At 41.1% G+C, this 20,625-nt stretch overlaps 1 protein-coding gene across 2 annotated transcripts; it reads left to right on the forward strand.

Annotated features, from left to right (window-relative positions):
• The first annotated feature begins 3,943 nt into the window (after positions 1 to 3,943).
• ATP23 (ATP23 metallopeptidase and ATP synthase assembly factor homolog) lies at positions 3,944 to 20,029 on the forward strand. Of its 2 annotated transcripts, XM_044227870.1 has the most exons (6): positions 3,944 to 4,309; positions 7,705 to 7,750; positions 8,423 to 8,504; positions 12,090 to 12,227; positions 14,813 to 14,896; positions 19,345 to 20,029. In XM_044227870.1, exons 1-6 carry the CDS (start codon positions 4,123 to 4,125, stop codon positions 19,546 to 19,548), a joined length of 741 nt encoding a protein of 246 aa, XP_044083805.1. In that variant the 5' UTR covers positions 3,944 to 4,122; the 3' UTR covers positions 19,549 to 20,029. The 2 variants fall into 2 exon arrangements, with proteins under 2 accessions (XP_044083805.1, XP_044083804.1); XM_044227869.1 differs by lacking the exons at positions 3,944 to 4,309; positions 7,705 to 7,750; positions 8,423 to 8,504 and adding an exon at positions 11,559 to 11,675.
• Positions 20,030 to 20,625: the final 596 nt, after the last annotated feature.

Here is a 20,625-nt window from a genome sequence, read left to right on the forward strand (position 1 = left end):
ATGTTATTAAAAACCATGAGAGACTATGGACTCTGAAAAACAATCTGAGGGGTTTGAAGTGGGGGTGGGTGGGTGGGAGGTTGGGGTACCAGGTGGTGGGTATTAGAGAGGGCACGGCTTGCATGGAGCACTGGGTGTGGTGAAAAAAATAATGAACACTGTTTTTTTCTGAAAATAAATAAATTGGAAAAAAAAAGAAAATGAAAAAAAAATAAATAGATGTTAAATTAATGTTAAAAAAAGCTGAGCAGCCATCAAAAGAAACGAAATCTTGCCATTTGCGACAACATGGATGGAACTAGAGCGTAACATGCTTAGCGAAATAAGTCAAGCGGAGAAAGACAACTATCATATGATCTCCCTGATATGAGGAAGTGGTGATGCAACATGGGGGCTTAAGTGGGTAGGAGAAGAATCCATGAAACAAGATGGGATAGGGAAGGAGACAAACCATAAGTGACTCTTAATCTCACGAAACAAACTGTGGGTTGCTGGGGGGAGGGGGGTTGGGAGAAGGGGGGTAGGGTTATGGACATTGGGGAGGGTATGTGCTTTTGGGTAAATTGGAAGGGGAGGTGAACCATGAGAGACTATGGACTCTGAAAAACAATCTGAGGCGTTTGAAGTGGCGGGGGGTGGGGGGGTGGGAGGTTGGGGTACCAGGTGGTGGGTATTATAGAGGGCACAGCTTGCATGGAGCACTGGGTGTGGTGAAAAAATAATGAATACTGTTTTTCTGAAAATAAATAAATTGGAAAAAAAAAGCTGAAAGATGGAAAGCACTTTAAAATGATAGCAACTTCATGTATAGCTATGATATATTTTAAAAACTTCCAATAAAAAAGCAACAATTTTTGCTTTAGAAAACGAACAGAAGCACAAAAGGAAACAAAACACCCAAATCTCATCCACATAGAAATAACCACTGTGAACACTGGAGCAGTCTTCTAGACCCTTTCCATGCATATAGCAAATGAGATTTCAAAATGGAATCACATTTATGTCGATTTGTAACTTAATTTTTATGAATATACTTAAAAAGGCTACAACAACATGGTTTCATGTATTCCATTGTATCTCTCGGACATTGAAATTTTCTATCCTTTTTGCTCTTAATTAGTGCTGCCGTTAGCTAAAATCTTTGCCCATACTCTTATTTGTGGTCATTACTTTTCTCTTTTTAACCTAGTCCTTTGTATTTGCACTTCGTTATTGCTCTCCTAACACCTTTCCATTCCACTCTATGTCTTTATACTATAAAGGGATGAAGTTACACAAATTGCGCTGAAAGCTTATTCAATTTTTTAAAGTTTACTTTTCTTATTACAAAGGTAATACATGCTTATTGTGAACACTAGGAAAATTCAGAATATAATAAAAATATCCCAATACCTAGGCAACTACTGATCATATTTTGGCATATTTTTCCTAGTTTTCTTTGTTGCCTTCAGTGATGAATGTTGAAAAAAAAAAGTTTGTTAATTTGGTAGGGCAAAATTACAGCTTTTAATTTGCATTTATTTTCTTATTCATTTAGCTGAATGATATTTCAAATAGTATTTCATGTGCTTACAGGATATGGTCAATGTCAGGGCCCATCTTCTCCATCTAGCCTTTCCTGAGTATTGTGGACCCATTACAATAACTCTAATAGTGTAGTTTTCTATATGTTTATGTTTTAGTTCCTTAAATAGATTAAAAGTTGGCTGTGTGGTCCTGGATAAATTATTCAATATGGCTGAAACCCACTTTTTTTTTTTTTTGATCAGCAAAATAGTGATATTAATACTTATCTTATAGGGTTGTAGTGGAGGTTAGAAGTAATGTATCCAAGGTTAACTCAATAAAAAGTGGTTTAAGAAAACTATTATAATTTTAGCAATCTGTATGTAGGAGGTGTTTGTAGTTTTGTAATATTTCAAATTTCAAATGATGAATAATCCTAGCATCCCATCCAATTTGCTTATTTTTCATTTCCCCCCTCATTAGTGCATTAGTTTTGCCCTTTAATGCTGTTCTTTTAATGGTTATCTTTGTGATCACAGCATGTATCCTTGATTAAATCCACTACAAATTAGTGCTTTTACCACTTCCTGATCAATACGAATGCCATGTTGCTGCAAGTGGCAAGATTTCATTTTTTTTTTTAACGACTGAACAGTTTTCCATTTTTTTTAAAATACCACGGTTTCTTCATTCATTCATCAATGGACACCTAGTTTGCTTCCATATCTTAGCTATTGTAAACAATGCTGCAGTGAACATGAGATGGATGTTATCTTTTCAAATTAGTGTTTTGTTTTCTTTGGGTAAATACCCAGAAGTGGAATTACTAGATCATATGGTAGTCCTATTTTTAATTTTTTGAAATATCTCTATACTGTATTTCAGAGTGGCTTCACTAATTTACATTCCCATCAATAGTGCACAAGTGTTCTCTATTCTCCACCTATTCACCAACATTTGTTATTTCTTGTCTTTTTTTTTTTTTATAATTAGCCATTCTAACAGGTGTGAGGTGATATCTTATTGTGGTTTTGATTTGCATTCAATCAAGATATTTATTAAGCATCCATGACACATAAAGCACTGTTCATAATCCTCAAGGTCTCTTGAGCCTATATTATTTCTATACATTTCTCACATAAAGCATATGCTCCTCTTCAACCTCATCAATTCTCTTATTATTGTTTCCTCAGTCTCTGCCATTATGTTTGGGCCATCTTAGTAGGTGCTGAATAAATGCGTGAACTGAACTGAGTAATTTCGTGGAAAAAGAGGGGTGCCTGGGTGGCTCAGTTGGTTGACTGTGTACCTTTGGCTCCGGTTGAGAGCACAGGAACCTGGGATCTAGCCCCCACTCAGTGGGAAGTCTGCTTCTCCCTCTCCTTCTGCCCTTCCCTGTGTTTGTGCACTCTCTGTGTCTGTTTCTCTCTCTCGAATAGGTAAATAAAATCTTAAAAAAATTTAGTGGAAAATGAGAAATACTAATTAGTTAAAACCCGGCAGGTTGTGATGAAAATGATAAAAGATGCAGAGTACTTTGTACCTTGGGAGATCAGGAGAGAATAATTTTGATTAAGGTATCTGGGAAAGCCCTGTGGGATAGGTAGATTTGATCAGGACCTGGATCATAAGGACTGAGTAAAGGGGCTTGAAAATGGAAGTGAATTAAGGGTTGGAGGTAGAAGTAAACTGGTTGTGTTTTGTTAGCATAAAGTTATTTGGGGTGACAAGAGTGCAGGGTGGGCCATTGGGCCCAGGTGAGGTAGAAAAAAATTTGAAGATACTGATAGGACCAGTAATTATAATGGCAGCTTTCAAACTTTTCTGAAAAGCACTGCTTTGGAAATGGCTTGGGACATCAGGAGATGGGTGGGCCAGATTGCAACTGGCCTGCTGGTGGAAAAGTCAGGGAGTGGTGGGGGTCCCTGGGTGGCTCAGTGGGTTAAGCCTCTGCCTTCACTCAGGTCATGATCTCAGGGTCCTGGGATCAAGCCCCACGTGGGGCTCTCTGCTCAGCAGGGAGCCTGCTTCCCCCTTCTCTCTATGCCTGTCTCTCTGTCTATCTATGATCTCTGTCTGTCAAATAAATAAAATATTAAAAAAAAAAAAAAAAGTCAGGGAGTGGGAGGATGCCTGAGACCTTCGGAGCGTGAGGGGACTTTAGTGGCCAGTACTGAGGATTGAGTGTCCACGAGGAGGTGGGCTGCGGAACTATGCTTATGAGGATCCGCCAACCACGCTGAGGGTTCCCAGCGAAGCCCACAGCAGCCTTGGAGACAGACGCCAGCCAGTGCAGCGCCCAGGTTTGACTCCCTCCGCGGGGATCTGGAGCCCCGCCTCCATTCCTTCCCGCACCTCTCGCCCCGCCCCACCCGCGCTCTCGCCCCGCCCCACCCGCGCTCTCGCCCCGCCCCGCGTCCATTGCAGTGCTCGGAGGCCCAGCCGTCCCAACGTCCTCCTACGAGCTCTGCGGCCGTCGCCCTATCTGGGGCCCGGTGGGCTGGGCGGAAGGAGGTTCGGCGCGGCCAGGTTGGCTGGAGGGCTGTTGCCTTTCCCGGATCTCATCCCCCGCCGCCCGAGGCGGGAGGTGAGGCGGCGGCGAGGTCCCCGGGCGGCATGGCAGGAGCTGCGGACGAGCGCCCGCCGGGTCCCGCGGCGGAGGAACAGCTGCAGCAGCAACACGTCGCGTGCCAGGTCCTACCCGAGCGGCTGGCTGAGGGGAAGCCCGGGCAAGGGTTCCTTTCCAGCTTCTTCACCAACAACCAGAAGTGCCAGCTTATGCTCCTGAAGACTCTGGAGACAAGTAGGAGCCGTGGCCCGGGTGCCGGGGGTCGGCTGGTGGGCCCGGATGGTGTCTGAGACCCGCAGGGCAGGGGTCTCTGGGTTCAGCCCCATGAGCAGAGTTCAGGCACCTCTGCGTAGGGTCTAGGTAGATTCAGCGTTTTGGAGCGGGAGTGGCGGCGGGGACGGGGAGCAGGTGGGGCCTCAGTTTGCCTTATTAGAGGAGGTGTTGACGCCGTGTTCAGTCCTACTCTTGCTTGTGGAATGAGGAAGGAGTTGGATGGGAGTTTGCCTTTTTCAGTCACAGGCACTGATCTGACAGGTCCTCTGATTTCTTTTTAAAATTTATTTTTATTTTTATTTATTTATTTGACACAGAGAGAGATCACAAGTAGGCAGAGAGGCAGGCAGAGAGAGAGGAGGAAGCAGGCTCCCCACTGAGCAGAGAGCTCGATGCGGGGCTCGATCCAAGGACCCTGGGATCAAGACCTGAGCCAAAGGCAGAGGCTTAACCCTCTGAGCCACTCAGGCGCCCCAGGTCCTTCGATTTCTTATATAAATTATGCAGTGGTGTGAGGACTTCATAGTCCTGGTGAAGCAACGTTGTAAAGAGTCACGTTAATTAAGGCGTGACTGCTGAGGGCACAAAAGCAGTTTTGCAAACCGTTCTTCATTGCGAGGGGCTCTTAACCTTCATACATAGATGGGCTTCCGAGTGTGGAAACCTCTGAAATAGGCTATGAAATCCTGTGTGTATACATCTGAATGCATTTTTCTGGGGAACTTCATCATATTCCAAAAAGGCCCGACCCGCAAAGGGTCAAGAACTGCTGCTGTGGGTTAAATAGGGGACACACCTACCTGCTGACCAATTTCTCTAGTCCCAGGGACATTGCACTAGAGATTTCTTAACTCCTTTACATTGATATATGGATTTTCTAAGTTTACTTCAGGTATATTTAGAAAATAAAAAGTCTTAAACCTGTTGGTCCTAAAGCAAGGTTGCTATCTCATAGCTGCCCATTATAGTTCAAAAGTCAATCACCTGAAGATTCTCCAATCTTCTTATTTGGGACTCAGGGGGGTGGGAAGAAGAGTGGTAATGGAATCATGAGGTTGTATTCACTTGGAAATGTATATTGAATGCCTCCTAGGTTCTGGTGTGGGGAAATACAAAGATGGGTAGGGACCAGGACTATACCTTTTATGAAGTGGAACATAGTGGAAAGAACATGGACTGCAGAGTTAGATGTGGGTTCAAATCCTGGTCCCTCTCCTTATCAGGTGTAGAAGACTGACTTAACTCTCTGATCCCCTCTATCCTTATCTGCACACACACACAAAAATGGGTAGGGATAAAAAGCCTACCCATGAGGAATAGGCTTTATGAATGGTAAGTGTGAGCATACTCAGGAGCTGAGTAATGGATAACTGCTTACAGTGGAAGAGACAAACAGTGGAGGAGATATGGAGGTAGAATGTGAAGGTGGTGGTGGGCTGACCATGAGCCCCAGGAGGAATTTACAGGCCTCAACGCTCCCCTGAAGGGATGTTGAGAGAAGTGTTAAGTGGTATTAAAGCATCAACCTGTAACTTAACTATGCTGTTCCTAGGACTGAGCCTCAGGGAGATCTTTGTTCCCTTTTTCATTAAAGTAAATCCATTTTACTTTATTTAATATTTTATTTATTTATTTGACAGACAGAGATCACAAGTAGGCAGAGAGGCAGGCAGAGAGAGAGGAAGAGAAGCAGGCTTGCTGCAGAGCAGAGAGCCCGATGTGGGGCTCGATCCCAGGACCCTGGGATCATGACCTGAGCAGAAGGCAGAGGCTTTAACCCACTGAGCCATCCAGGTGCCCCAAAGTAAATCCATTTTAAAGATTTTATTTATTTATTTGACAGAGAGAGAGATCACAAGTACACAGAGAGGCAGGCAGAGAGGCAGGCAGAGAGAGAGAGAGGGGGAAGCAGGCTCCCCGCTGAGCAGAGAGCCCGACTCCGGGCTTGAGCCGAAGGCAGAGGCTTGAACCCACTGAGCCACCCAGGCACCCCGTAAATCCATTTAAAATACTGCAGGTCTTATTTGAAGTATCAGACCCGCCCCACCCTCCCTACAATTATTATTGTTATGATTATTTTTTAGTAAGAGGACTATAGATTTTGGAATCCACTTTAACTTTGTAAGGCTCTCTTAGTTGCTTGAATAATAATGAACTTGATACGGTTCCTGACACTTGGCACACACACACACACACACATACACACACACACTCTTCTTATTACTAATAATTGTATTACTGTTAACACTCTTAAGAGGGGGGCAGGTTACTAAAGTAGTAACCTATGCCTTTTTCATCTCTCATTACTTTTTTTACTCACTTGTTTTTGCTTTCAACCCTTAAAAAAAAACCAACCTTGATTTCTTTTCTTTTTTAATTTTTTTGCTTACTTCATATAATACTCTGCCCATTTGTACACTCAGTCGAGACCCCTATGTGAGAAGTTAATATTAGAGGCATTTGGGTTTGTTGTTCTTTCCTGCAATTATCTCAGGCTTATGGCTGCGTAGAAGGGCCCTCGGGAGTCATCTAGGCCTTTCCACCCCATATAGGAAAACCTCTGAGCCATCACTGACCAGAGAGCTTATAGACCTCTGCTGGAACAGGTTACTGATTCTTTGAGGCTCTTTGAGGCCACTTGTATTTTTATTAACAGCTTTAATTGTTGGAAAAATCCTTTCTCATACTGTAACTTCTGCTCTTTGGTCCTTGTTCTGTCCTCTGGAGAACTGTTGATGGGATCTATTTCCACGTGGCACTCCTTCAAAACCTGAAGCCATTGTGGTCCTAGTTCAGTTTTGTATTCTTTCCAAATCCACAACTCCTTTCTTGCTTCTTACTGAACAAAGTCCTGTACTGTTCTGGCTGCCTTCTCTCGTGGAGAGCTTCAGTTGGCAGGTCCTGTTTAGAGTGTGGTACTCAGAATGGGATTCTGTTAGCCTGTGGTCTGACCAGGAAAGATGCCGGTGGGGCTCTGTAACTACCTTCTAATCTGGATACTGTGCTACTGTTCCTTTCTATGGATGTGGCCCCAAACTCCCTCATTCTTTTGGTATGTGCTTTAGTATGCTGTTTTTGATCATGTAACTAAAAAAGAGCTTTCAAATCATTTTTGGTATTATTGAAGATGTTCAGTAGTACCCATCTTGGTATTTGTATCAGTGTTTTAGCTCATTGAAGACTTGTTTTTATGTTAATTTAAGCTTGTCTTTTCATATCCATTTTTACCACTTTTAAGATAGTATTACTTCATTAAGATTTGTGAGTTACTTTTTGATAATTTACTGCTTTTTGGATAATTTAATTGGTGCTATTTTTTCCAATTAGCATGCTTAATTGAATCAATATCTTTTTAGATCCCTATGTCAAACTTCTGCTTGATGCCATGAAGCACTCAGGTTGGTAAGTAAATGTTTTTAAAGTGCTGGTCTCTATTCAGGCTGCTGAAAACATAAAAACCCCATACTAGAACTACTTATAGGTTTTTACTTCAGGCCACAAAACCTTTTCCATGTGGTAGGTGGTGGGGATGGGCTGTATTCTTTCCAGGTAGGTCTTGATCTCTGCATATACCTTCTGTCCTAACTGTAAATCTCTGGCTTTACCATTCATCTCCGTTGTTTAGTAAAGACCACACATAAAGTCTTGTAAGTAATTGCCAAACCTGGCTTTTCCTCTCTTCCAGCCCCAGCATTGTCCTTTGTGGAGAAGAAATCTCAGCTCGTTATGCAGGAGCCTTCCAGGGGTTGTTTAACTTGGAGGAGATTAGGGAGGTGACTTTCTGGCCCGAGGGGAGCAACTCCAGGGTATTCCCAATATGGTCTTAATCAGTGGACCAAATGCTTTATGGAACCATGTCATGGAATTTGAACTAGGGTAGATTTTGCAGGGATGATTTCCTTATATCATAGGTGAGACAGTTTAGTCCTGAAGGCTTCCCAAGATTTCCTGTGTGTTAGTGGTAGAGGGGATTTATGACAAGGGGCTCCTGACTCCTTGCCCAGGGCTGTTTCCCCTGCACTGAGTGCACACTGCTTTTGGACATTTTATCTTTAATGCTTTCTTGCCTTTTAGTGCTGTTAACAGAGAAAGACACTTTTCTTGTGAAGACTGTAATGGCAATGTCAGCGGAGGCTTTGATGCGTCAACATCTCAGGTAGGCATTATTGCCAAGTTGTTCTCTTTCCTGATATTTGCCAAGGACCTTAGCATGCTGGCCATTCTGTAGACTTTATGTAAGATTGAAAAAGTGAATAGTTATGGTTCTTACTCTTCAGGAGCTTATGCTCTCCTAGGGGAGATAAGACAATGATAAAGTTAGGCAGGTTAAACTATTTTAGGGGGGTGTTATTACCACCATGGGATGGTAAGGTGATTGCAAGACAACTACAGATTCAGCTAGAGGGTATAAAGCTGCTTCTGTGGCAAAGAAGATGAAGACTCTTACCCAAAGAAGGGGTAGCATGAGCAAAGGTGGTGTGTTGGGAAAGGACAAGGTGTATTTGGAGAGTGGCGTGTTGTCTAACATAGCTGGGGGACAGGAATGTGTGGAGAATACGGGGAAATAGGATTGGAAGAAAAGGAAAGCCATATGGTGGGAGGCTTTGAATGCTGAGCTGATACATCTTAGAACATTTTCGACTAGGGGAGTAAGTTTTCTCATCTGGAAAATATGGGTAGTGATTGTATCTATCTTATAGTATAGTTATGAGAATTAAATGAGATACCTTGTGTAAGGTGCTTATCATAGTAGGCATAGAGAGCATTCAATAAAAGTTTTAAGTAATCAGAGGGTTTTGGCAGCATCTTGGAGATGGTAGAAGAATTAGGGCATGTGATGAGGGTAGATGAAGTTTTTATAAGTAACACCTTCCATCTTGAAGATACAACCCTGTTTGATAATACTTAGTTGTTTCCCCCTGGGGAATTTCATATGTATTTTGGTTATTTATAGGTATTTTGTAGTAATAATGAGAAAAAGAAACATAACATTAAGTGTGAAAGGTCTGGGTTTTGGAGTCTGGTAGAGTTGAGTTCAAATCTACTTCCCCTGCTTATTAGCTGTGGGGCTTGGGCAAGTTATTTGCCTTATTCTCAGTTTCCTCATTTGTAAAATGATAATAACAATACTTGCAGCTCTCAAAATGGGTCTTGGTGACTTCATTTCTCCCTTGGGGCTAAATAGAGTGGACATTTCGAACTTTCAGCTTACTTCTCAGCAGTGTTGAGCATAGTTGGGTACTTTCACCTTTTATTTTTTTTTTAATTCTAATTTGTATCATGAACTGTCTCATTCATACAGAAGAGTAAGAAACCTGTGTGCATGCTTTTGGTTGTAGTAATAAAATGAGTACCTTTGTAACTGCCACCCAGACTTGAGAAATAGGACATTGCCAGGACTTCAGAAGAATGTGCCCCACTCTTGGATCACATTTCCTCTCCCTTTCTTATTCTGACTCTTGTGATAGTCATTTCCTGCTTTTCTTAATGGTTTTATCATAGACATGTACAGTCAAACAATATGTTATTTAGTTGCCTGGCTTTTAAGTTTTATGCATGGAATACTTTGTAGTTTGATGAAATCATACAACACAGAGTCTTCTGTAACCATTATTTTGTTGAGATTCTTTCATGTTGTACACAGCTCTCTTTTCCATAGTTGGACTGTTACATAGTCCTCCACTGTATCTGTATACAGCAGTTAGCCATACTTAATATTGTTTCTGACTTTGTTATTATGAACAATGCTGCTGTGAATATTTCTCACCTTTTTTCCCGGAGCACATGTGCAGAAGTTACTCCTAGGTATTCGTCTAGAAGCAGAATTGCTGGGTCATATAGCATGCGTACCCTTGGCTTTTGCGGGTAATGCCAGATGCTTTCATGGGTAATGCCAGACACTCTCTTCCCCTGGTCCCTGGTATGTGACACTTTTCTGGTTGCTCTTTTGCTAGCTCACCTTCCTCTATCAGCTGCTAAATGTTGAAGTCTCTTAATCCTTGATGTTAGATTCCCTTCTTCTCTTCCTCTACAGTTTGCCAAGGGGATCTCATTTATTTCCTTAGATCGGAGCTCTCTTTTGAACTTAACATCTATATATCCAAATGGCACTTCACACCTACACTTGGATGTCTTAAAGGCACCTGAGACCTCACAGATTTGCCCAAGTCCAAATTGATGGTTTATACCATCCCCTATCCCCATCCAACTTTGTGTTGTAATTTTGCATATCTCAGTGAATTTTACCACCTCCCAACCTCTTACCCAAGCCAGAAATATAGAGATCATCTTTGTATCTCTAATTCCTTTTCCATATTTTACATCCATCACCAACTTTTTGTCCTGTTTATCTCCTAAGTATTTTTTGGGGAGGCATCTCACTATCCCTGCTCAAATACCATTACCTGTTGCGTAGAATACTTCTTTAACCTTCAGGAAGTCTCTCTGCATCCAGTTTTGATCATCTTCTGCTTATTTTCCCCACTGTAGTCAAAAGGATAAACAAAAGCACCACCCTGTTTCACTCCTCCCTTTCTGTGACTTCCACTGTTCTCAGGATAAAGAGTGATTTGGCTCTAGCCAACCTCACCAGCCTTATCCTGTGCCTGTCCCCTATAGCTCTGTGCTACAGCAGTATAGGCCTGCTTTCAGCTTCTCAGACCTTCTAGAACTTCAGCACTCCTTGCCTTTGCACAGGTTGCTCTGTCTGGAATGCTCCCCTCCCCACCTCTCAAATTTAACTCCTGTTTATCCATGAGATCCCAGTTTAAAAATTCCTTCTGCAGAGATCCCTTTCCCAATCCTCTAGACCAGGTCAGGCATTCTTATTGTATGTCCTCATGACATCCTGGATTCTTCTTCATGACAGCTGTCATGTCATATATTTAAAGATTTTGGTAAATAGTTGATTAATTTCTAGCACCATTTATAGATTATACATTAGAAATTATAATTATAGATTATAAATTCTAAGTAGAGTATAAATCTACTATTAGGTCTCTAGAAATATTAGTTGAAAGATGAGTGTTGGATGAATGTATATAAAATAGTGGGCATGTATCCTTGTGTCTGGCTCATAGTAAGTACACAATAAATGGTAACTGTCATTATTAGGATCCCTCTCATGTCTTTATTACTCTTATAGGGTCCTGCTCTGTGAGCTGTTGGCTTTTTGTACTTCTTTCTGAAGGTCTTTCTGAGGATTTTCCCTGGCAATTCTAGTAGAATGAGACAGTGGTGGTCATTCATTGTTGATTCATTGCTCATTCAGAAACTTGATAAGAAGCAGTTGACATGTATTCTCATTTAATTCTCACAATTCTATGAGGTAGGTGCTCTAATTATCTCCTTTTTATAGTTGAGGAAACTGAGGTGCAAAGAGGTTAAGAAACTTGCCCAAGGTCACCAAGTTAGTAAGGAGTGGGGCTGGTGTTGGAATTTGCTTCATTCCAAAGCCCACTCCTAGTATGATGCTATGGAGTCCAGTAGCCCACCAAGGATGGCATTTAAGTGCTACTGTAGTTCAGAGACAACAGGGAGAAGTTGGTTACTGAGAGCGCTAAGTGGGGCATGTACGTTAGGACCAGGCCTTGATGGATGGGTAGGTGTGGGGTTGAGGGAGGATATTGGGTGGAGGCTCTCTAAGCTGCTGAGCCATCTCATACCAGAGAGAAGATGGGAGTTACAGAAGGTGAGTAGGTGTTAGACATAATGGAACTTCTCTTATTTTGGTCCCTCCTAGATTGTTTTGTGCCAGAACAACATCCGTAATCAGGCCCATATGAACAGAGTGGTCACCCATGAGCTCATTCATGCCTTTGATCACTGTCGCGCTCATGTCAACTGGTTCACTGACGTCAGACATTTGGCCTGCTCTGAAGTGAGTTTTATTATAAAAAGATACTTTCTCCCCCTGAAACACTCTGGTTTGAACATTTAATTGAAGTATAATGTCTAAGACTCTGTCTTCTTCTGCCCCTCACTTCCCCCTCAAATAAATAAATCTTAAAACAAACAAACAAACTAGTTGAAGTATAATTTACTTAAACATACTCCTTTTCCTCCCATCATGGTTCATGTCACTCTTAGATGTCCATTTTTAATTCCTGAACACAGCTTTGAGACACAACAAGAGATATTTTAAGTATCTTCTTTGAATTATCTTAATGATAACTTTTAAGTCTTAGTGATAGTAATGACTCTATAATAACCATTTTTAGTATATAATACATATATTTCATATACATTAGTATATAATATATGTAAGGTTTTATAGGCGAGATAAACATGACACCAGGCGAAGTGGGTGCAAGGCAAGGTTTATTTCTTTTTTATTTATTTTTTTTATTTTTATTATTTTTCTTTCTTTTAAAAATTTTTTTTTATTTTTAAAATTTCTTTTTTTTAATTTATTTTTTATTTTCAGCATAACAGTATTCATTATTTTTGCACCACACCCAGTGCTCCATGCAATCCGTGCCCTCTATAATACCCACCACCTGGTACCCCGACCCCCCCCTTCAAAACCCTCAGATTGTTTTTCAGAGTCCATAGTCACTCATGATTCACCTCCCCTTTCAATTTCCCCCAACTCCCTTCTCCTCTCTATCTCCCCATGTCCTCCATGCTGTTTGTTATGCTCCACAAATAAGTGAAACCATATGATCAAGGCAAGGTTTATTAAAGGCACTCTTCAGTGAAGTTTCAGGGCCCAGGAGACAGGGAGCCAAGAAAGTTGCACCGGAAGGAGGTGGGCACTCTCGGGGGAGGTTCCACGACTCTGGAAAGCAGTGGTGGAAGTTGCGCTGGGAGGGAGTTGGCGGGGGTCTTTTATCTGTCTCCTGCATAGGTATCTATGGAGTTACCTATGGAGACGTGACCTGGGCATACATCCTTTTGGCGGGAGAGTCAAGGGTTAAGGAAGGGGGGGTAGGCTGGAAGACAGCGGCGAGACCCCGTGGGGGTCTGGCGGTGACCCTGTGGTGGTCATTTCCATTGCTGCTCCTGCACGGAGCCTCCGGAGCCGACGGTCATTTCTATTGTTCCTCCTGCACTCCCGGAGCCCACCGACCCAACAATATATATCTTACATATATAATAATATATGACATATATTATTATATGTGGTATATAATAATAATTTTTAACCACTTAACCAAATAACCATTTTTCCCTGTGGAATCAACTCTATAATATAAAAACTAATGCTAGTTAACTCTGGCTGAAGACTGTGCCAAACACTGTTCCTTTTGTGCATTCTCCCTGAGTCTACTGAACAGTCCATCCAGGTAGATGCTATGATCAACATGTCACACGTGTCGAAAGGGAGGCATTGATTGAGATTCGTGGTTAGTACATGGCAGAGACAGGATTATAACCAGGGTTCTTAACCAGCCTATTGTGCTGCCTTCCATAGGCGGAGCGCCTTGCTTGCCCTTGAGTAAAACATTTAGTCTCAAAAATACGACATAAAATTTTTTTACTGCTAAGCACTTTGGGTTGCTCTCAGAGGGGCAATATATTTATGCTCTTAGAGAGTCATATGTACTTAATACTTGCATTTCAGTAATTGAAGAGTGCAATGTGCTGAGAAGTAAAAAAAAAAAAATATATATATATATATATAAAATGTATATATATATATATATATAAATGTAAGTGTACACTTTGTAACTTAGATTATTTTCTTTTTCCTTTGAAATTAGTAAGCAGCCCCACTGCATCTAATTACACCTCCTACTATTTGGAGAGTAGAGGTGAAACCCGAGTTTTTAAATAGGTCTCTCCCTTGGGTGCTAGGGAAATGAAGGCCTGTCAGCTAGCTCCAGTGTGTTCTTGTGCTTGGAATATTCTTGCTTCAGTTTCAACAACTTAAGTTTTCAAAGGACAGTTGAGGCCCTGGAGGAAGGCATGAGTTTATACAGGTTTAAGGGAGGTTCCAAGAGAGTTTCATTGTTTTGGGCCAAGGGCGGGAGGTTCCTATTCTCAAAGTGTCTTAGATGCTGATACATTTAAGTTTAAGCTTACGTTGAAATTCAGTTTGTAGATCTTTGAAAGAATGCTATTTTGCAGTCCTTTTGGTAATTTCTAGAAATGTTGTTTTTTGTGGAGAGCATGGACTTTAACTCTGAGGTCCAAATTTTTGGCTTCTGGTTTCAGAAGAAATTAGTTCTTTCAATAAGGTTATGGTGTGAAGTTTTGAAAATTTCCTTTGATAAACGATTGGCCTTCCCCCAACCCCCAGTTTATTTTGCATTGTCTAGCCCAGCTCATGGATATCTGCTCTTTTTCTTAACGTAAGAATAACTTAAAATAGTTCTTATGTCAGAGTTCAAGACATTCTTGAAAAAGGTCCAATGGATACTCTAGTCTCAGAAAGACATGCTAATTTTAAATTCTTTTATAAAACCTTTTATAGAGCAGGAGAACTTACTTTCTTTCTGTTTGCCTCTGTCTCTGTGATAGGTTCGAGCTGCTAACCTTAGTGGAGACTGCTCACTTATAAATGAAATATTCAGATTGCATTTTGGATTGAAACAACACCATCAGGTAAAACTAACATATGAATCACTTAACCGTCCAGAGTGCTAGGAGTGGAAATAACGCACAAAGTACATTTTGTATTTGAAATGTGAAAGAACTACTTCTATGGGGAGAATACAGAACGTGTCCCGTGGAAGCCAAATGGATGGAGCTGAGTTCCACTTTTTTTTTTTTATTTTTTATTTTTTATTTTTTTTTAAAGATTTTATTTTTTTATTTGACAGAGAGAAATCACAAGTAGATGGAGAGGCAGGCAGAGAGAGAGGGAAGCAGGCTCCCTGCTGAGCAGAGAGCCCGATGCGGGACTCGATCCCAGGACCCTGAGATCATGACCTGAGCCGAAGGCAGCGGCTTAACCCACTGAGCCACCCAGGCGCCCTCCACTTTTTTTTTTTTTTTGATTTTATTTATTTATTTGAGAGAGAGAGAGAGCATGAGAGGGGAGAAGGTCAGAGTGAGAAGCAGACTCCCCGTGGAGCTGGGAGCCCAATGCGGGGCTCGATCCCGGGACTCGGGGATCAAAACCTGAGCCGAAGGCAGTTGCTTAACCAACTGAGCCACCCAGGCACCCGAATTCTACTTTTTAATGATGGAAGCTGTGTGACTAAGTGAGAGATTTTAATAGTGAAAAGAACCATACGATCTTGTTCTTGGGATCCTTTTGGAAGCAGTTAAATGAAGAATGGATGCAAAATCACAGCCTGTCGGACTGTGCTCTCCACAGTCTGGGACTTGTATTCTGGAGATAAAACAGTCATACCTTTCGGAACAGAGGCTGCCCTACAGCACAGGTTAGGGCTGAGTAGTAGGGCACTTTTACAGGCTGTGGGCCATGATAGCAAAGCTTTGAATCAGCACAGCCCTGACGATGCTCTCTCTCCTCTTTTTCCCTTGGGTAGTTGTCGCTGAAAATGAATAGAACTAGCAACAGGAGGGAAAGTTCAGGGAGGTAGTGGGAGCCTGGTTGAGGGAGAGCAGTCTTAGAGAGTGGAGTCCCTGTGTTCGTACAGCATGTACCCAAGAGACACCGACATTAATGACAGTAACCGATTGCAAAATATGGTAATATCGGCCAGTTTTAACAGGAGTGCATTACATTTGGAAAGATAAACCTGAACTGTGGTCTATACATGTGTCTCCCAAACCTTTAACTCTAGGAGACAAATTTTTGCTATCTTTTTTTTCCCCTGGAAGGGAGAAATGTCTTCTTCTGGCAGTTGCTGTCATAGCTCCATATGGTTCATCCTTTCTTCTTCCTTTACGCCTGGGGTTTATTTTTAAATCAGTGTTTAGTGTAACTTAGGTAGAGAAGCACTGGTTTATATTCTAATGCCAGTGAGCATCTCCAGCTCCGGCATACTGACCAGGGTGAAGTAAAACAGGAAATAAACACAGAAGATGAATGATTGACAGATTGCACAGCTGTAAGGACCAGTTTTTTTTTTTTTTTTTTAAGATTTTATTTATTTGAGAGAGAGAGAGAAAACGAGAGCGAGTAAAAGCAGGGGAAGTGGCAGGCAGAGGGAGAGGGAAAAGCAAGCCCCCCAACAAATAGGGCCCTGGGATCTTAGGGATCCTGGGATCCCAGGACCCTGGGATCATGACCTGAGCTGAAGGCAGACGCTTAACCGACTGAGCCACCCAGACGTCCCTGGTTATTTTTCATGAAAAGGTTAGATGCCATTCTTTTGAACTTTAGTTTGTGCTTGTGGAGAAATAAATGATTTAAAGCTCTCCAAGAATTGGAATTGCAGGGACGCCTGGGTGGCGCAGTTGGTTGGACGACTGCCTTCGGCTCAGGGCGTGATCCTGGAGTCCCAGGATCGAGTCCCACATCAGGATCCCAGCTCCATGGGGAGTCTGCTTCGCTCTCTGACCTTCTCCTCGCTCGTGCTCTCTCTCACTGTCTCTCTCTCTCAAATAAATAAATAAATAAATAAATAAAAAAAAAAGAAAAAAGAATTGGAATTGCAGGACCTTCTGTTTCTTTTTTCTTTTAAGATTTTATTTATTTATTTGACGGAGAGATAGAAAGAGAGAGCACAAGTAGGCAGAGCGGCAGGCAGAGGGAGAGGGAGAAGCAGACTCTCCGCTGAGCAGGGAGTCCAGTGAGGGACTCGATCCCAGGACCTTGGGATCATGACCTGAGCCAAAGCAGACACTTAAGCGACTGAGCCACCCAGGCACCCCAGGACCGTCTGTTTTTTTTAACATATTTAGAATACTGAGAGATTCTAGCCTATTAGTATGTAACATTAGATAATTTGTTGTCTTAAATAGAGAATTTAATACCCATGCAAAGAATGCTCAGGAAAAAAAAAAGTTGTTTGATTTTTTTCTCCTGAAAAATTGAGACACCTTCAAATTTTGTGTATATATATGTGTAGCTTCCTATTGCCTCCATGGGAGATGCCCCTCTTGAAGGAAAGATTATCTAGTATTAGTCAACTGCAAAGTAAAGAGAAAGGCATAGAAATAAAGTATATCTTAAATCTATTGAAATTTTACCAAAAATCCAACCAGAACCTTATTTATAGATTTTGTTTGTTTGTTAGTTTTTTTGATTTTTGCAAATTGGGATTTACTGTTTGTTGGACTGCAGAGAATGACATCTGGTTGTATTATTGGAAAAGATGAAAAAATGGAGGAGGTCTTATTTATACCTAAATAATTTTAGATCAAGCTAAACATATTCCATAATTTAAGAGTTCTGTTTCTACTTTAGAATGATAGAAATGAATAAAATAATATGAAAGGGAATTAATTCTTCTTTTTCCATGAATTTTTAAAACTTAAATTCAAGTAATTAACACATAATGTATTATTAGTTTCAGAGGGAGAGGTCAGTGATTCATCAGTTTTATATAATACCCAGTGCTCATTACATCACATGCCCTCCTTAATGTCCATCACCCAGTAACCACATCCTCCCACTGACAACCCCTCCAGCAACCCTCAGTTTGTTTCCTTTGATTAAGAGTCTCTTATGGTGGGGCGTCTGAGTAGCTCAGTTGGTTAAGCCTCTCCCTTTCGCTGAGGTCATGATCCCAGGGTCATGAGACTGAGTCCCGCCTTGGGCTCCCTGCTCAGCAGGGGGTCCGCTGTTCCTTTTTCCTCTGCCCCTCCTCCCTGCTTGTGTTCTTTCTCCCTCTCTGAAATCAATCAATCAATCAATCAATCGTAAAAAAAAACAAAAAAAAAGAAGTCTCTTATGATTTGTTTCCCTCTCTGATTTTGTCTTTTATTTTTCCCTCCCTTCTCCTATGATCCCGTTTTTTTTCTTAAATTCCACATATGAGTAATTATCTTTGTCTGATTGACCTATTTTACTTAGCATAAGTGTCGCCGCCGGCACGACAAGAGGGAACAGGGTTGAAGGATAGGAGAATGAAGAAAGGGAATGTGGGGAACAGGAGGGACACAGGCGAACGTATCAAGCAAGTGCCAAAGTTTATTTTGCAGAGTTCTGATTTATACCACACAGTAAGAGAATCGCCTTCTGTACATCTACTTCCTCTTTTGGCCTGAGAGTAGCTGGCCATGCAGAGATATCAGGCAGCCTTGACCTTCGTGGTTTGGACACTTAGGCCATAACTCAATATTCTCAAAACACAGGAGGCTTATTAGCTTAGTCTTGAGACAGCAGCTGCAATGGCAACAAGCCAAACCTTACAATGTTCTCAACAATCACCAGGGAGACACGGTGGCACTCTAGCTCGCTACCTGTGAAAGTCCTTGGTTGAAGAGGTTCCCAAGAACTGTTGCTGTATTGGGTTAACCCCTTCTAGGCACGAGGCTCCCAACACATAAGATCCTTTAGTTCCATCCATGTCCTTGCAAATGGCAAGATTTCTTTTTTTTTTTTTTTTAATGGCTGAGCAGTATTCCATTGTATATGAATACCACATCTTTATCCATTCATCTATTAATGGACATTTGGGCTCTTTCCACAGTTTGGCTATTGTGGACATTGTTGCTATAAACATTGGGGTGCAGGTGGCCCTTCATTTGTATCAATGGGGTAAATACCTATTAGTGCAATTGCTGGGTTGTAGGATAGCTCTATTTTCAACTTTTTTTTTCTAAAGATTTTATTTATTTATTTGGCAGAGAGAGAAAGATCATAAGTAGGAATAGAGGCAGGCAGAGAGAGAGGGGGAAGTAGGCTCCCTGCCGAGCAGAGAGCCCAATGTGGGGCTTGATCCCAGGACCCTGAGATCATGACCTGAGCCAAAGGCAGAGGCTTAACCCACTGAGCCACCCAGGCTCAGCTTTTTGAGGAACCTCTATAGTGTTCTCCAGAGTGGCTGCACCAGCTGGCATTCTCACCAACAGGGTAAGAGTGTTTGAAAGGGAATTAAGTCTGACTGTGGTCAGACATTATATAAAATGTTATTATTTCATGATTTAAATTGTCATTTAAATTAAAGCCATATACTTTTCTTTCTCCTTAGACTTGTGTGCGAGACAGAGCCATTCTTTCTATCCTGGCTGTTAGGAATATCAGCAAAGAGGTAGCCCAAAAGGCTGTTGATGAAGTTTTTGAATCTTGTTTCAATGACCATGAACCTTTTGGAAGGATCCCACATAACAAGACCTATGCAAGATATGCTCATAGAGACTTTCAAAACCGTGATCGGTATTACTCAAATATATGAAGACATTTTATAAATGGAACTTCTGTGATCTGAAGAAAATATAGTTCTTAAGTGGATAAATGTAAAATGTATGTGATCAATTAAATACAGATAAAAGAGAGGAGGTACTGATTCTAGCATATGATCAGAAAAAGTAACTGTGGTAAAAGTGAAACTGCCTTAAACTCCAAGGCAAAAATTGTAACTTTATAGTTAACCATTTGGTAGGTAAGGTAAATAAATTACATTTTTGTATTTTTTATGTTGTACTTGTGTTTTTTATTATTTATGTTATTTTTAGATTGTGATTTGTTTTTGTTACATGTGAATATTTAAAAATCTGATTATGAAACCCATGAAGTGTGTCCTTGTATGAAGTTGATATGTGACCACTTGGTATTTACATTAAATGTAAAGAAAATGTACTGATTTTATTAAAAGACATTTATTGAGATGTTATCATGGTCAAAATATGCAAAGAATTAAAGTTGGGAATGGTTCATTCAATGGTCAATGCCTCCCTTTTTCCTCTTCTTTCAACTGTATGTGGGGACTATGTGGCTTAACTTTCCAGGGATAAGTTCTGATTAGATTTTTCTTCTTTTGTAAAGGCAGTGCATTAAGTTTATAATGTAACTAAATTTAATTTTTTTTTCTGAACTTAATTTTTATGTACTTATAAGATTTTTCATATAGTTATTCTCAAATCTTTTGTCAGGCCCTGTGTCTTGAGTTTTAGATTCAGAAAACAGGTCATCTTGTCTGTTCCCCTTAACTGGTAGCTGCATTTTCCACCTATCTCTGGCAAATGGTTATTGGCCTATGTCCAGACTTAAAGACAGTGATACCTGTATGTAGATGTGGCTAATTAAGAATTTAAAGACAATGAAGTTAGGATTATTTCTTGTGAATTAACATTTGATTTAATTATAAAGTGATACCCAAACTTGATAACTTATTAAACATTAAAACGAGGTTTGAGGATTCTGGGAAGACGGTAGAGTAGGAAATAACAGAAATCAGTGTCACCACCTAGACAAAATTGCACAGGCAGAATCTTAGATAAATATTTTGAAACTTGAGTCTGAAGGCTCCTAA

This window comes from Neovison vison, chromosome 12, assembly GCF_020171115.1.
Source record: "Neovison vison isolate M4711 chromosome 12, ASM_NN_V1, whole genome shotgun sequence".
Taxonomy (NCBI): Eukaryota; Metazoa; Chordata; class Mammalia; order Carnivora; family Mustelidae; genus Neogale; species Neogale vison.

Coding starts and splice junctions, on each gene's coding strand:
- ATP23 (XM_044227870.1), top strand. CDS start 4,123: ATGGCAGGAGCTGCGGACGAGCGCCCGCCGGGTCCCGCGGCGGAGGAA. Junction 4,310..7,704: donor CCTGAAGACTCTGGAGACAA/GTAGGAGCCGTG, acceptor ATATCTTTTTAG/ATCCCTATGTCAAACTTCTG. Junction 14,897..19,344: donor GATTGAAACAACACCATCAG/GTAAAACTAACA, acceptor CTTTCTCCTTAG/ACTTGTGTGCGAGACAGAGC.